The 18145-nt window shown below is 36.8% G+C and overlaps 1 protein-coding gene across 3 annotated transcripts in view; it reads right to left on the minus strand.

Moving 5' to 3' along the window:
* The window catches only part of LOC139968722 (E3 ubiquitin-protein ligase MARCHF8-like), a 78937-nt gene that overhangs the window by 25339 nt on the left and 35453 nt on the right, over positions 1–18145 (minus strand). For all 3 annotated transcript variants that reach the window (XM_071973032.1, XM_071973034.1, XM_071973033.1), the window contains exon 2: positions 14643–14853. In XM_071973032.1, the coding sequence (XP_071829133.1) occupies positions 14643–14714 (72 nt within the window). In that variant the 5' untranslated portion in view covers positions 14715–14853. The remainder of the gene's footprint in view (positions 1–14642; positions 14854–18145) is intronic.

Here is an 18145-nt window from a genome sequence, read left to right on the forward strand (position 1 = left end):
GTCAAGATAACATCATATGCAGCCAGGCTGCAAACCCTATAACATTTCAAGATAACATTATACACAGCCAGGCTGCAAGAGGCTGCAAACCCTATTAAATGTCAAGATAACATCATATGCAGCCGGGCTGCAAACCCTTTAAAATTTCAAGATAACATTATACACAGCCAGGCTGCAAGAGGTTGCAAACCCTATTAAATGTCAAGATAACATCATATGCAGCCAGGCTGCAAACCCTATAAAATTTCAAGATAACATCATACACAGGCAGGCTGCAAGAGGCTGCACACCCTATTAAATGTCAAGATAACATCATATGCAGCCAGGCTGCAAACCCTATAAAATTTCAAGATAACATCATAGACAGCCTGGCTGCAAGAGGCTGCACACCCTATAACATGTCAAGATAACATCATACTCAGCCTGGCTGCAAGAGGCTGCAAACCCTATTAAATGTCAAGATAACATCATATGCAGCCAGGCTGCAAACCCTTTAAAATTTCAAGATAACATCATACGCAGCCTGGCTGCAAGATGCTGCAAACCCTATAAAATTTCAAGATAACATCATACGCAGCCAGGCTGCAAGAGGCTGCAAACCCTATAACATGTCGTAAGCTAATATCTCGTCAATAGTATCAGTGACCAGTCCATCCACCATATTCACAAAATGAGGTAATATCTGATTCACCAGCTACTGTTCATCAACGTTTCCATTCTCTCTGACCTCAATCCGTAGCTGTCCCCCTGCCACATCCCTCAGTCAGTCCCTCGTCATATTAACAAAGAACATCTGACAAGTGATTACCTGTACTTTATTATTTCAGGTGAAAGTTTCAAGATTAGATTTCTTCCATCTTTCCCTGGACTTCATTACATACTAATTAGATCATATATAGGTAAATTGATTCTGTTACTTTGCACATCTGTTCAGCCACTATCATAAAGTTTGCATTTTATATCCCTCCCCTGCCCCCCTTTTTTGTTACAATATAACTAAATCAAATAAAACTTTCTCTAATATGACCTGTCACAGTGTGACCATCTTGTCAGAAATGAGCAATTAAAACTCTGCTGTACAATATTAGCAGTAGAAATATCTACAGAGTTGATGCAGTCACATACCTCCCCCTTCCTGCTTTTCTATAGTTACAATATAACTAAAATCATATAAAACCTGTGACCTGTCACAGTGTGCCCATTCTTGCTGTCACAAATAAGCCATTAAAACTCAGTGTACAATATTAGCAGGTGTAATACCTACAGAGTTGATGCAGTCACATACAGACCTGTATACGAGCCTGTATGCTTATCATCATAATTTGGACGTGTTTTCACCCAAGATGAATTCAATTTGTTATCGTTCAGTATATGTAAGTCAATATCACTTTATGTTTAACCACTTTATACCTCCAACACCAGACCTGTGGCCACACACGTATGGGCAAATACTGTACTTTGATATAAGCGCTATATCTCAAACAGATATTTCCAACAAGGAACTTCTCAGACAATAAAAACCAATTTTGCAGCAATTTTTTCGCAAGCATCTCAATTTTGAAGTCAAATTATAAATTATTGATCTGAAGACTTGGCTTGGAATAGAGTGATATTAACAAAGGGCTGTTAGCGTACACGAACCGGTAGTTTCAAAGAGCTCTATGTCTGTGAATAGGGCATATACTTTATATATATTGGTTGAAGTTATATGAGTGGCACAAGTTGAGCATGACTTGAATACGTAAAGTATAAGTGAAGCACGACTTGCTTAAAAACTACCACACAGATGGATGTATACTGGAAGATGTAAAAGTACAAGTTTATAGTCAGATGATGTAACATTGAATAGATGATGTAAAAATTTCAGACATTCACGATATATCTTGATGTATATATATATATATATATATATATATATATATATATATATATGTATATATATATATATATATATATATAGTACAGTTACATGAATGAATGTCAAATAATGTTTGAGGAAACAATGAGGTTCCAAAGTATAACTGTAATTATCAATACACACATAGATTAAGCCAATGTAATGTTAGAAATGCTTAAAGAAATTATGGGATGTCATAACTGTTTGGGCTCAAACAAAACAAGCAAGCAAACCCAAAGACGACTTGTGCAACTGGGACTTAAACAAACATAAGGGCAAAGTCAATGAGAGAACCCCTGGATAACTACCAGACTGAAAAATTGCCCCCTCTTTCTCCCCCTCCTCCTCGCAAGAAAATGATACTTATTGGCAGGCTTGGGATCAGTGGCATCTCCAGTGGATTTCTGATTTCTGAAGTCGTAAAATACAGGGGTCATGAAAGGTCAAAGTAGCCTCGTCCACTAACCATTTCTTAATTAAAATCAAGCGTAGCGTAACTTTGATTTTGTGAGACACGACTTTAACCATCGAACTTACACTACGATCTATCGGATGAGAATCAAAGGTAAGTTTGAAAGTAAGTTTGAACTTAAGCAAGTTGAAGTGGTAAAATACAGAGTAGTGGTTACCAAAGATCTTAACAGCTCTATACAGTACACAACTAGACACTTTCGTGGTAGAATGAGAAGGGGGGGGTAGGTTGATCAACGATGACCGGTCAGCAGGGGAGGTCAGTTTCCAGGGTTACCACGTCACTGTAGACGTGGTAGAGCTAGGGGTACAGTTGTTATGATGAGACAGGTAAGTGAAGAACGAAGTAAATCTAAAGTTAACAATATGTAAATAAGCAAAATGTAATGTGAATATACGACATGAATGGCAGTAAATCTTTTACTTAAAGGGTGTGAAGACTCGCGCAAAAAGAAACGTCTAATGCCGGTAATCTGACCTAGTTTCGAATGAGGTGTAACAGAAGTGTTACCCACCACCATCGATCGCAGAAAATACACACACACACAGCTTGCTACCATCGGTAATTAGACACTAGTGTACAGTCAGTACATACAGCTGCGGTCAATACCCACAGCCACAGTGTACAAACAATACAGCGATGGACATCTCAGGTCCAGCTAAAGATAACAAGGTATCACATTTCATTACTGTACTGTCTGCATTTTGTAGCGACACGAACAAAACGTCACTTGCAAGCAACGGAAAGTTAACTTTTTCAGATGGCCGCACGCGGTTTGGGACGAGTCTTCAATGCCTTTAATACATAAATACAAATCCTTTTGTTATCTACTGAGATTATCGTGACTGTCATAACTGTTAAATACAGTGTCTGATATGAAAGCAAAACTGTATATATTCTTGTGTATTACATAAACGGATGTAATCATCCCGTAAGGTGAAGCGATACATGTTGCCAGACTAAATACTGAATAAAACGAAGTACTACAGCAGTATATATAGCAAGTCTCTTGGGGACCTCCGCTGGCTTTCCTGTAAAGTCCAGAATATTATTCCGTTTACTCTGCATATAATTTTAAAATGTTTAAACGGTCAAACACCCAATGTTTTAATCATGGGGGTTACTTAAGAGTTAGGGAATCAACTGTGTACAGTCTTACTGTAGGTCGTACAGTAGGTCATCCTCTGGTTCTTCTTCCTTTGTTGTGCCTAAAACTGACAGTTGATTATTTGGGAGTAGGGCTTCCTCGGGACTGCTTAGGCCACAGGAGTGGAATAAACTCAGGTTTTGAAAACACCCCTTTAGTACCATGTGATTAAAAAGAATCTTATAGACGCACCGGTTCTCTGCCGCTTTTAATGTGTAATTTTGCCGTAGCGTTAGGTTGCAAAGCGCCACTTGATATACTACGTTGTTCTGAATAGTAAGCGAGTGCTATATATATTTTTTTGTAATAATGAATGAAGCTAAGCTTAAAAGATGTGAAGAAGCGCACCATAATGGCATTGAATTATCAAATGGTGTAAATGATTACTATAAAGAGATGCGTGTCCTTCAAGCCATCTAACTTTGCAAGTTGAATGCTTCAGAGTGCAAACGTTGAATTAAATTTAAATATATTAGCTATGGTTTCCTTAAGGGAAGCTTCATGCCATTCATGGTCGCAGTGCTTTCATTTGAAGAATCAAATTTCATGTATTCCTGATGATTTTGGTGACATTAGTATAATTTATATATATATGTACGTGTGTATGTATATATATATATATATATTTATATATAGATGTATGTGTGTATATATATATATATACATGTATGTATGTATATATATATATAGGAATAACAGAAAAACTGTTAAACAACTATGCTGCATTTAGAGAAAGGCTGGATCTCGAGTGAGATACAATAATTAAATTAGGTAAGTGATTGGAAGTAAAACAGCCAATGTTTGGTTTTTGCAGAGCTTTCGAGCAAAACAAGCTCTTCTTCAGTGCATGATCACCGAAAGTGACAAGGAGTAGCAGGAATTGAAACTATTTTATAGAGAAGATTGTCGGCATGGTTGTAAAGTCGAAGCGACTTACTGATTTCTGCTGAATTGAGCAGAAGTTTTAGAAATTCGGATTATTTTAATCCGATTCCGTCGTAATTGCAAAGGAATTGTTTTGGTTTATATATATATATATATATATAACTATATATATATATATACATATATATATATATATATCTATACATATATGAAGCACAGAAAGATGTTGTTCAGTGAAGTATACCAAATGAAATGAATCACAATGAAGAGCAAATTATGTATAAAAAGGATTTACTGAGGCTATTTTGAAAATCATAACCGATGGAATTATCGACCTTGCCACCTTTAATACAAGATGAGTGGTCACAGTTATTAACAAGATGCTGTTTATGAATCGATGGACATTCAAGGTCAGCTGGTTTTATCGGCGGAAATTCATTGATATCTAGAAATCCAATCAAGCTGATAGATGTAAACATGGTTAACTAAATTTGTAATCAGAGTGATTCTTTAACTTTTCACGGTGGCACCTACGCACTTCAGTTGCACAAGCTACGTAGCAGTTATATCTTTTTTCGGTCTTTAGCCACCTTCGAGGAACCCAGCGGCATTCAAACAGCAAACAATGTTATTCTTTGGCATAATGTTTGTACAATAAATGCAAGAAACGTTATATAATTCTAGTTCATGAATGCAATCAGGAGCTAGTGTATTGATAACACCATTAACAACATCAAATATTTTAAACCTTTTTTATATCTGCCTTTTTGTCTTTGTTACAAAGGAAATTATCAAAACTACAGCACTTGTATGAACTGTTTTTTTGCAAGTTAATGAGGGCGATATTGAAGAACTTAGCATGCATAGACTCCGGAGTTGTGACCTGATTAGACTCTGTGATCCGCGTTATAGTCATTGCCAACTTTGCAAGCCGCAGTCCCCCCCCCCCCCTCACAATTTTGCAAGGTATGTACAGTAGGAGTGATACCATAGTTTTCCCTTTCGGGAAACCAGAAATGAATTGTCACAGACCAAAAGGCGATGATATATATTATATGATGGCAAACACATGTGCAACAACATGTGCTGTAGTTGGTACTGTACATATCGTACATGTAAAAAAGTGTCCAGTCTTGTGATGGAAACCCCAAAACTTACTGGTTTGGTTATTTACGAATGACTATACTCACCTATGCATGTACACTCCAATCTACCTAGCATATAAACAATTGTTAATATTCTTGCACTGCCCACTCCACCTCCCACCCACCTCTCCCCCCCCCCCCCCCGCAATAACCCTCCACGAGTCACTGTCCTGGTCCTACCTAATCTACCATTCCCTTGCAATGAAGTAAATATATCACCACCCTTCCACTAATCAAAAGAAACTGTATATTAAGTTCAACATTTAACATAAATTTAAAGCTGGCCAATCTATGTATAGTCACAACTTGAAAAGTACCATTAACTTTACGTCAGAAGATCCTTCTCAGTTATACTGTACTTCTAATTGCATTCAAAGACCCCAAACTTACTGGTTTACATTTATCAATGGCGATACATACCTGAATACCTTCCAAACCCCCCTGAACATGATGTCGATGACTTCATAATAGTCTACAAGGACATAAAACAACTTAGGAAAACAAGGGTTGGAAATTTCCAATATGAACATCTGTGATTTCACAATATATAACTTTTGCTTCCCTATTTGAAACCAATCTCCACCAATCTTCACCGGGATTTGACCCGGGCCTCCCGCTTGATAAACACCCTAACCTACTGGGCTATGGACACTGATTGTATGTCCAGAAGTTCAAAACCGGTAAGGAAGGTCGCCTTTTGTAGGCTTTTGCCACCTGTATCGAACAATGCTAGTCCTGTGTTGACATGTGACATGTTTTGCCTTACTCTAGGGATCAATAATGATGCTAAACAACTCTAGTTATATATAGTTATATATATATATAACTATAACTACATACATAGATAGATATATATATATATATATGTATAACTATAGAGAGTTATATGTAGTTATATAAATATATCTAGTTATATAGTTTTATATATATATATATAGTTATATATAAAAACAAAGCTTGGTCAGGCATTCTAATGTCCATTCTAATGTCATTCTAAGTGGAGTGTTAGCCCAGTAGTTAACGCCGGTGCCTTCCAATCATAAGGTCCCCGGTTCGAGTCACTCCAAGATTAATGTATGTCGTCCAGTTACAGAGTTGTTGACAATTGACAATTCCTTATCATGGACGTTAAATATGAATGTAAGAGACTGACTTCGGTCAGCTTGTGGCTTTGATAAGCCAATGAGGCTTCTTCGCGAGTCCCTGCTTGCAGGAGGATCTAAAATACATACATACTTGTCTATAAACTGCAGTTTTGTTTGAATAAATCTTTACTGCAATGTATAAGACATTTGCCAAAATCAATACAAAATGTTACTTACGCAGTAAAAAGTTTAAAACCTTGGAATTATAGCAAATGTACAGCCTAGATCCAACTTTCCCTGTTTCTGTTAATATTTATTTTTTCAACAAATAAATGAGGAGGGCAGCTTTCAGCCTATGCCACACTGATAGAAACTGTTCGTGCTTGACGTATATATGGAACAAACGCATCCGTCTGAAGAATGGAAGTATTGCCATGACGACCGAAGAAACGATCGATTCAACTATATCAAAAGCCTTCTTTTCTAATTAAATTCAAAGTAGCTAGGATGAGCTACACTATAACAGCCGTCATATAAATATATGGAAGGAAAAATATGATTCCATAATATTATAAAAGCAGTTAATGATTTGATATTTTTTTTATTTTTTTTTTATTCAACACCACAACAAGCAGAACAGGGGTTAAGCTGCCATCTGTACACATTCAATATAAAGGAAAACTTACAGAAATAAATATCATCAACAGAAACAAAGAAAAACAATAACATCAACAACAACAATAACATCAACAACAACATAAATTTCTTTGAAGACTTAAAAACACTGGCTTTTCTACCTAAAACTTGCTCTGCTTTTAAGTTTCCTTTTTCCTTGGAAGGAGGGGGAGGAGGAGGGGGAGGGAGGAGGGGAGGTAGGAGGGGGAGGGGAGATGGTTTTCTCTTTTTCTTATCCTCTCTCTTCCTGTTTACTTTAATTGTGTTTTATCGTTTGTGGAACATTTCCGTTGACAAATTCCTTCTTGCCTCTTCCAGCTCCGATTTTTACCTTCCTTCATCTGTAAACACACCAAACTTACTACACTGACATGTGCAATGGAGTTATGTCTAACCTACACTGACACGTGAAGTAAATATCCAGCAAGAATGACTGATTTATCTCGCTTATGGGAAAGCTGAAAAATCTTTCAGACTGTCCCGCAGATTCACTGTGCCATTGAGAGTCTACTTCTGGGATGAGTGAATTCTGTAAAATGTAATCAATTAATAGATGCAGAGCTGGTAAATAATATATGCGAGCGTGCAAACCGGCAGAGTGATTCAGACAGTAATGTATGTCAAACATTCCTCAGAAATTGCCGTTCTCTACAATCACAGTAAACCATGCGTAAAAGCAGCTTTTCTTAAAGCTTGGTTCACAATTTCTTATTATTATATTCATTATAATATTTTATTATATTATTCAAATTAATGGTTGTAATTAATCAAACTAAGAAACTCATCTAGATTTTTTGCCCATTTCAAATACATGTTAATCGGCGGGCACTGTGTTTATGAATACCAAAGAGGATATTTAATTTACCCCCTATGCAACATATGCACAGCAATCCACACCTAGGCTCTTCCAAACAGGGTAACATTTTAGCAGTCCTCCCTACCACCCCGCCCCCCCCACCCTAAATTTTCGAGACGGTCGAGAGATATGAGTGAAGTAAATCACCACCTGCACACTTTTTTATGTTAGTATTAACCGCACTCAAAAACAAAAATCAGAGATTTTTTATCTATTTATTAACAATTTATGCAACATGACTATAGAATTAATAAACCAAGCTTTTATGGGATTTTAAGTTAAAACATAGTACTGCAGTGTAAAAAAATTGACCAACACCAAAATATGCAAAAAAGGTACTTTAAATACAAAATACAACAAAGTTAACAGACTCTCTGTGTGCATGGGATATTGGTAAATAACACCATTGTCTGCAGGTACATCTTCAATTGGCAAATGGTATATGATAGCTAACAATTACATATGATTTAAAAAAATATACTATGCAAAATGGTCAAATTGCTATGCAAAATGGTCTAATTACTGTGCAAAATGGTCAAATTACTATGCAAAACGATCAAATTGCTATGCAAGTCCAAAGATGAATAGCATTGTTTTACACAGGAACCACAGTAGTAAATAAAGACACACAATTCAGTGACTTGAAAAGTGCTACCCAAATTTGTACACTAAATATTATTCATTGGGTATCATCTAGCAACCAGTTGGAGGTATAAAATCCTGTATGTTTTAGAACATCGGACCATGAAATTTTGGAAGTGTTGATTTAATATGTATCTGTTTCTCTATATCTGATCGAGTTAACCATATGGCTGTCTGTTCCCTTTAAGAATGCAGATCCCTTTCATCTATACTGACATAGTCTTAAAGCTTTGTTTACTGTTATTGATGGAGGAACAAGTTATAGTACGCCGCTCACCGATCTCGCTATATGGTCGAATTCACGATCAATGGTGTAACTTTCAATATTAGCACTTAATTATTTAGTGACTTTGGTGACCAAATATCAGAATTTGTAGATTTTTGGCCACACGACGATTTACACGTTGCCTTTACTTGATCTGTAGAAAATGCCATCATTATCATTTAAATATCTTCAGATGTGCCATGTGCAAAAATGATGCAAAAACTACTCCATATTACTTGAGGAAATTACTTGAATGTCAGTTTCTTCGGGACTATCCATTTAATCATTAAAGACCAAATTTAGTATCATTGTGACTTTGGATGGAACTGTTGGTTGAACTTTAAATTCTTCATCCTTAGGGTAATAATTTTTGTTCTTAGTTAATTCAGAACTGAGTATCCACTTGTTTATCAAATTTCACCAGGCTTGAGGTTGTTTTTGTCACTTTTATCTCCTTCTATGTAAATCACGTAAAAAAAAAAAAAAAATAGAAAAAAGGGAAAAAAGAAAGAAAGCAAAAACAGGTCCATGCCCAGAAACTGTCCTCTATTTTCCAACTGTCATGCCTGCTAAGATTTTCCTTAAGAAGCCCAAGGTGGCCTTTTTGAAGGCAAATCTCTCGTTCAATCGTATCCAAGAGTTATCAACCTACTTGTAGAGCGAATTTGCAGAATATGAATGCATGCATGTCAAAGATTATCCATGGGCACTAGTTGAAATATATGCATGTGGGAATTTTTTTTTTCTTTTTTTATAAACTTTTCACAGTTTCAAATACCTCACTAAACAAACCTGTCAAAACGGAACAATTTTGAGTTATTACTCCGATTCACATGGGCGTGGTCGGTTACAGCGATTTTCTACAAATTCAAAAAGTGTTGGAAACTTTTCCGGGTAAGGCTCTGGTGTCTTGTTGGCATCATTTTCTCAGCCAGAAGGTGATTACTCCTGTCAATGAAGGCTATTAACATTAGGACAGAAATACATAATCACTGAATATTCCCACAATATTGATATATGTGTGCTTTCTTTACAGTCATCGGTTGAGGGAGGGAGGAGGGGGGGTGGGGGGAGAGGAGAGGAGATGGCAGTTTGCCGCTAAAATTGCTTAGCATACTTTTGTGGTTGTTTGGTTTTGCCCATAAAAGTTACTCTGTGCCATAATCTTAGACAACTCACAAGCAATACAGCATTATCCCATATTTTAGATGAGGCTATAGTGTCTACAAGGCTGGCCACCTTATGTTTGTTTGCAGGGGGGTGGGATGGAGAGGGGTAGGTGGAGGGTATGGTAAGATTTTTGGCCATGTACAGTTCAATAGCTATTAGATTGTCCAGTCTGTATCAGTCCAGGTTGTCTTTGTCATATCATTTTGAGAGATGACCCTTCAAAGTTCATCAAATTTAAGCATGCTTGCAATCGCTAGAAGTTTCTAAAGGTACTTTCGGTTGAAAAAGTTCAGATCCTTCAACTTGTTCCCTATCATTGGTGATTGTTAAAAGTAGACAGAAAAATGTCTCAGTGTGGGTGACCATTATCTGACTTTCTAGCATATTTTTGGGCCAATAACTGATGATGACTAACTATGTCAGGGTGTGTGTCATCATTTACAGTGACTATAAAAAGTCTTAGCTCACAGATAAACACGTCAGCTAATCCCAGATGAAAGTTATGCTAAATTCTTTAGAGTCAAAAATGAATAAATTGCAAGGTTTCCTACAATTTAGTCGAGAATAGCTATATAGGGAGACCTGATATATTTTTTTGCAACCGTTTCCTAAAATCGATATTTTGGGGAATTTTACCCCCAATGCAAGACTTTTCCGCTAAAATTGGTCCGCAGAATACGTTAACTTACATGAACATGTAACCTGATTTCGATTCAAACTGACCTACTTTTCAAAATTCAGTTCAAATTATGTTCAGTTCAGTAGAATGCTAATGATGCAAATCCTACTTCCTGAGATTGTTGTCTTCTTTTTGCCTGCGATGCACGAAAACTGTGTCATTTTATGCAGGGCAAATCTTCAAGGAATTTCTCTAGTTGTCCAAGGGGAGCAACCAGGCCTTACATTTTTGGTTGTCCGAACAGCAAATTTGGTCGTACGTCCAACTGTTGGTTAGATCGGAGGGCATCTATATACAGACAAGTTTAGAGAGATTATAAAATAAATTAATAATCATAATTAATAAGTACATTCTATATTCACAAATTCCTCTCAACTGGTTTATTTAGGACAGGGATAGTTACAGTAAAACTGTTTAAAGTTAGCTGTTCATTCTAGGCACGGTAGAACGAGAGTGCTAAGGTTGTAGGGAGACAGGTAAGCCAGGAGCAAAGTAAATTAAAGTTAGCTGTAAGGTACTAAGGTACATGGATACAGTTTGAAACATTCAGTAGAATGTACGGCTGGTAGTACGGCTGGTAAAATGCATCGCCACTTTATAGTTTATTCAAGGTATTCAAGGCCAAAGCCAAATCAAAACAGAACCCCTGAAACGAAATAAAAGACAGTACACTTAAAGAGGCTTATTGGCCTTCATAAAAACAAACTGAATTATCTGAATCTTGTTTGCAAAGATGTTAATCATTATATCTAATGATCGTTTCGAGTAAAAGCCCTACCTTCGTACTCATGCATTATTCATGTCTGAATAAATTTATGATTATACAATGATAAACTACTCTGTTCCACTAAGGTCCTTAATTTTATACTAGTCATATACATGTAGGTTACAGGGCAATATCAAGTAATTTTTGTGAAAGTAAAATTTTGGTGTTAAATAAAGTCTATGTGATGCATGTATTTTTTGTCCTTCTTCACATGTGAATAAAATGAAAGCAACATCCCCATGCTCTCATAACCCAAGATATTGTGGTGGCTTTTATTATACAGTACAAATGGACACGGCATTAACTACAGTAGGCGTTGCATTTCAAACACACTTGCTTTTTTCTTCATTAGTGTGGAAAGTTTACCAGTTGTTGTACATTAAACAGTTTACACACGTACTAAGTTACTTATACATGTTCCAAACAGTCACGTATATATGACAAATGATATAGATTTAATTAAGCCCGGTGTATTAACAGAAACGATTCCTGCGGAAGAAGGCCACGCTGTATGCATGGAAAGGCAATGTGATATAAATTTACAATATCAATCAAAGCATGCATTTATGTGGAAAAATAAGTAATCCAAATTATACAGATACTGAAATAAACTCTCATTAAAATGTAGAAATCTGTGACAAAATAGAATATTAAAGAGAGGAACAATTATTTTCACTCTACAACTTGTCGCAGTTAAAATACAAAATTATCGACCAATTGCGATTAAAAAAAAGATACATGAAAGGATAGGAAATAAGACCTTGATTGCAACCGATTTTGCATGCAATCTATTTATTTGTCCCTGAGAACAAACTCATCACCATACCTCCTACATTGATTATTATTGTAGCATGAAGAATAAATTATGTCATTTAATATTATTTCGAACACATTTTATTGTACTGTACATAGTATAACAAACATTAATGTAATCTTCAAGAGTGTGTATACAATGCAGGGAATAATTTTATGTTGAAATTTTGTGTAGTTTTGAAGGTTCTGTGTGTTGTCTATTCTAAATTATATAACTATGTTTTTCGTGTACAAAACTGCTGTAGCAATGTGCCCAATTTTGAGTATGCATTTTGCGATGGGAGACCTGAAAATTATTCCATGTAATGTGTACATGGGTGCATGAACAAAGAAAAACCATTGATACGAAACAAAAATGATAAAGACAAAAAAATAGTTTAAGGATCCTTATGCAGCACTTGAACAGCATGTCTGGACATCGTACATTGCCCGATGATGTGGCTGAAACCAAAGGCTTCAATAGTTTGCAAAAACGTGAGTCCTGAAGAGATTGAAGCTTGCTACCAGAATTCAGGCTGTTAATTTCATACACACATAATCGTTGCTTTACATGAATAGTATTGTGTTAAACTGTATGATATGTGCATACATGTACAGTATGTACAGGGTACTTCACACACATCAACAATCAATTACATGTCTTGTGTTATACTGTATGATATATGTGTATTATGTACTTCACACACATCAACAATCAATTACATGTTTTGTGTTACACTGTATGATATATGTGTATTATGTACTTCACACACATCAACAATCAATTACATGTTTTTTGTTATACTGTACATATCAATAACTATATACTACATACATTTCATACACATTAAAATTAGTGACTGTAAAATGTACAGTATTGTGTTATACTGTATGATATGTGTATTATGTACTCCACACACATCAACAATCAATTACATGTTTTGTGTTTTACTGTATGTATTACATTACTACATATATTTCATACAAATAAAATTTAGTTACTGTAAAATGTACAGTATTGTGTTTTACTGTATGATATGTGTATTATTATAATGTATACATGTACTTCACACACATCAAAATGTTTTGTGTAACTCCTGTATATATGTAATATGTATAACTTCACACATACACATCGATAATTTGTTACATGTATTATGTAATACTCATATCTACAATGTAATACAAACCTTGCAATGAACACACATACATCAAGCACACTGCTTTCATGCCATGCACTATATATTACTGGTCTGAATACAGATTTATACAAAGTACGCAAATTTCTATATACTCTATAGCCTACCGATTACAGTCAGAGCAAGCTTGCCCTTTTACATTTTGCTTGTAAATTAACAGACAAACACAGTGGTGATCGTTTGTCTGTGTGGGACAAATTAGTAACAAAATAAAACACCTTTTAAACCTTAATTTAAGAATTAACAGATGTCTTTTGAAAGATCGCAACGGAGGTGATCAAAGAGATACGACTGATGTTTACGTAAACTGTTTCAGATCGATTGCGTAGGAAGGTATAATCGCCCAAAACCTACCATGTCTGAGAATAATTAGAGAATGACCAATCAAGAAGAAAAGTGACATAAAACATTCTAACAGTTCTGAACGAACAAGTTCCCCCCAAAAAGCTGAGCAAGACTTTAACATTTTGGGGGAAAAAAACTTTATTCTTAAGAATTTTGAACTATACTTTGTAAATTTTGACAATATGTCATTTAATAAAAGTATCATTTTGCTTAAATTACATAGCATTTAGAGTTATTGGTCTCAACATAAGACTCTAACATCTTAAGTTGTAAAAACATTATAGTGAGCCCTCACTGCCACTCATCAATTTTTTTTGTTTCATTCCATTAATGCAGATCTGGGTTGTTAGAGCTCTTGAGCTCTCACGTGGACCGAATACTAAAATCCATCCAAAATCACATGGTCTTGTGCGAATACTTACAAATATTACTAAACTTACATGTATGTCTCTTCAAGACAATAGCCCCTTTAACCATCAATCTCCCCCTCCTCACTGTACCCCAGCCCTTCCCCACCACACCCTCCCCCCTGCCCATGCACCAAATTCTAACAAGGCAGGTACGAGAGCCGAAAAGTGCGACAATTTCCAGAGGAACACGCAGCATGTCTGAACGGACTTACCTTATCATGGTCGCTAGAGTCCTGTCTAGAATTAAATGGGGCGGGCGCAACCGATATCTGGGTGACCGGCATAATGTCACCTTCTGCGGTCACTTTATAACGGCAAAGACAATTCTGGCAGAAGCAAGCCCCTGTCTACATCTTCAATCGGTTTAAAGAGAGACGGGATGAGTCAGAATTGTGTCAGCCTTGTGTGTGACATCGTTATATTCTGGAAGGACAGGAGAGAGAAATGTTTTGACGAATTGTCTGACAAAAAATTGTGGCAGAAGACATTGATAATGAAGCAAAATCTACCGCTACAGACACAGAAAGATATTTTGGTAATCGATAAATCAATGCCCTAGTATTGCTAACAGCCTCCAGGAGACAAATTCACTTTATTTTACATCAAAAGACAGAGACATGTTAAGGGGGTAAAAAGAATGAAGTACTACAAATAAATAAAGTACAAAGAACTGATGAAAAAAATCAGGTTTGTTATGTAATGTGAGTAAAAATGTTGGAAATTTTACTGTATCGTTTTGTCATTGAAACAACATCCTTATCGCCATTTTTATGAAAAGATAAGAATCTTTCAAATTTTAGCAGTACTTTGAGGATGCATCTGGCTAGTACAGCACAGTGATTGATGTCATCGCAGCAATTCTACTGAAAATGTAAACTTTTATTTCTATTTAATTCATTTTTAATAATATATTAATATTATATGTAATATGTTATATAATATGCAATATTTCTCCCCTCAAAAAAATCCAGACAGATTTTCATTAAATTTTAAGACAGAGAATATTGACGGCTGCATTAAAAGCAAATATTTCAAATCCATCACACTTCAACCAAATCTCAGAGATAAAAAGATTTAGCGAAGGAAACTTTTGAGGAAAATCCACTGTAATCCACACTCTAGATAAAATCAAGGGCTTAGCCAATCAAAATAGGTTACATTCAATCAGACACGTCCATTTCTATAGTTCGGAACAAGATACTGAGATGTGGTTTTCAACTCAAAGTGTGGAAATATATGTATCTTTTAACATAAGTGTTACATTCGCAGCCACATCCATGCTATAGTTCGGAACAAGAAACTGAGATGTGGTTTTCAACTCACAGTGTAGAAATATATTTATCTTTCAAGATAAGTGTTACATTCTCAGCCACATCCATTCTATAGTTCGAAACAAGGTACTGAGATGTGGTTTATTCAACTATCAGTGTGGAAATGTTTTTCTCTTTTAAGATAAGTGTTGCATTCTCAGCCACTGGAATATCCCTTTCACTGATGTAAGCTAATTGGTCTCAAGCAATGATAGAAACCTTGTCATGTGAACACTCAGTCATGTGTCATGTGAACACACATGTACTAAGGATCAGACCCTTGTAATTGCGATCTCCCTTACCCATAGGGGGGGGTTAGGGTGGGCAGGGGGGATCTCTGGTTACTCGCCTTATTCACTTCCTCATAAACACACACTGGTATGAGTCTGGACATACTGTAGTATAACAGAGAGCATTTTACTGTTATCACAAGAGATCATCCACACTGTAACCTCCAGTGTAACTTTCTACAACCAAAACCCTACACCTGTTTGTGCACCTTTTATTATGTAATCTTCAGCAGGATGTGTGGTTAGCTTCACACTAGCTTAACCACTGTTTATGTAGACAGAGTAACATCCTGTCCCATCCTCTTGTAATCCATTGTAAAAGAGTATATAAGATGCAACTTTCACCATTTGTATTTAGTAGCATACATCCAGCCAAGGAAGATACAATATACTCTGCATTAAACTCAACTACTTGTTTGTGCCTTTATTTTCTTGTTCACATACCGCTGTGACAATTTGGTGGAGGAGCAAAAATTCCTATTTTAAGTTTTACATGACACGTTCTCCGTATTTCCTTCGTTCATCTACTCGTTTCACAATGGCTTCAACTGTTCCAGCAATTGCACCCACCCCTTATCATGGGTTATCTACAGAAAATGCCAAGCGTTGGCTGGCTCGCTTAACCCAGTTTGTAACACTTAAAGGCTGTAAAGATGAAGATGCCTTAGCTATGTTTGGACTACTCCTTAGAGATTCTGCTTTGGATTGGTTTACTTGTCTTGATGACTCTGTCAGGAAAGACTTCACACAAGTCAAAGCTGCGTTTTTGTTACGCTTTCAGGATGTGGTGCCCACTTGGCAAAGACTAAGCTCGTTTTTTACAGCTAAACAGGAACCAACTGAAACTGTTAACGATTTTACATCTAGGATGAGCATGAGGGGTTCAGATCTATCTCTCTCGTCAGAACAAATTGTCCAGGCTACTCTGGCAGGCCTACTTTCCCACATCAGGCCCTTTGTCCTACAAAAAGACCCTACCACTGTCGAGGAAATACGTAGGGCGGCAAACCAACTCGCGACTTCTGTGGATTCGTCACGACAGGAAGAAGTGTTGATGGCTGTCCAAGGATTAGCAGACCAGCTCCAACAGCTAACCACAACCCAGGAGAGCTTTGCAGATCGGTTACATTCCCTATCCACTACGGTAAATGCAGCCTCACTGGACCAGTCTCACAGTGGAAGGAGAGGTCAACCACCACCATCTCCGCAAAAACAGGGGAGACGGACCTGGCAGAAATCTTCCCCTCCATCACAGGATGGCCCGAGTCCTTGGCATCGTCAACCATCACAGACACAGCGTGCTTGTTCTGGGTGTGGTGAGTACGGTCACTTAAGGTCTTATTGTCATGCTCAAGATCTTAGCTGTTACAACTGTGGTAAACTAGGACATATAGCTCGAGTATGTAGGTCTGGCCGTTATGTACCCCCCTTTTACCCAACCAACCCCTTCCTCCAATCTTCTGGGCAGCACCAGAATGATCAACAGCCCCAATAGCAATTACTGTCACACAGGCCCTCCTCCCCTGTGAATAGTTACTGTTGTGAGGCATCTTGTAGGGACTCTGTAGCAGCCATTTCTGCCACGCCCTCTGTGACTTTAGTGACCCCACTTCAAAAGAATTTGGTTAATGTGTCCCTACATGGTTGTACTTCTAAAGCCCTTGTTGACACAGGAGCTTCCATTTCTTGTATATCTCTGTCTCTCATACAGAGATCTTGTATTCTCAAAGTGTCTACACTTGGTGACTCTACCATTAGTCATATTAAAGGGGTGTGTGGTGAAACTCACACTGTTCTTGGGACAATCCATCTGCCTGTTACTATTAACAAGCTGTGCTTATATCAGACATTCTATGTATTTCAAAGACTGCACCACCCACTTATACTAGGTCTAGATTTTCTAACGACAAATAAGGCTTCCATTGATCTTCACAACCATTGCCTATCTCTTCATGATGGTATGACCGAAGTGTCTTTCCTTCAGGCTGATCGTGAACGACATGAAGTTATAAGATTGCAGACTTCAGTTACTGTCCCAGCAAAAACTGAAGTTATTTGCCCTGTTAAGGTTATTAACCCTGACTTTTCCCATAGTGTTTGCCTTTTAGAGCCAGC

The sequence above is a fragment of the Apostichopus japonicus genome, chromosome 6 (assembly GCF_037975245.1).
Source record: "Apostichopus japonicus isolate 1M-3 chromosome 6, ASM3797524v1, whole genome shotgun sequence".
In the NCBI taxonomy this organism is placed as follows: Eukaryota; Metazoa; Echinodermata; class Holothuroidea; order Aspidochirotida; family Stichopodidae; genus Apostichopus; species Apostichopus japonicus.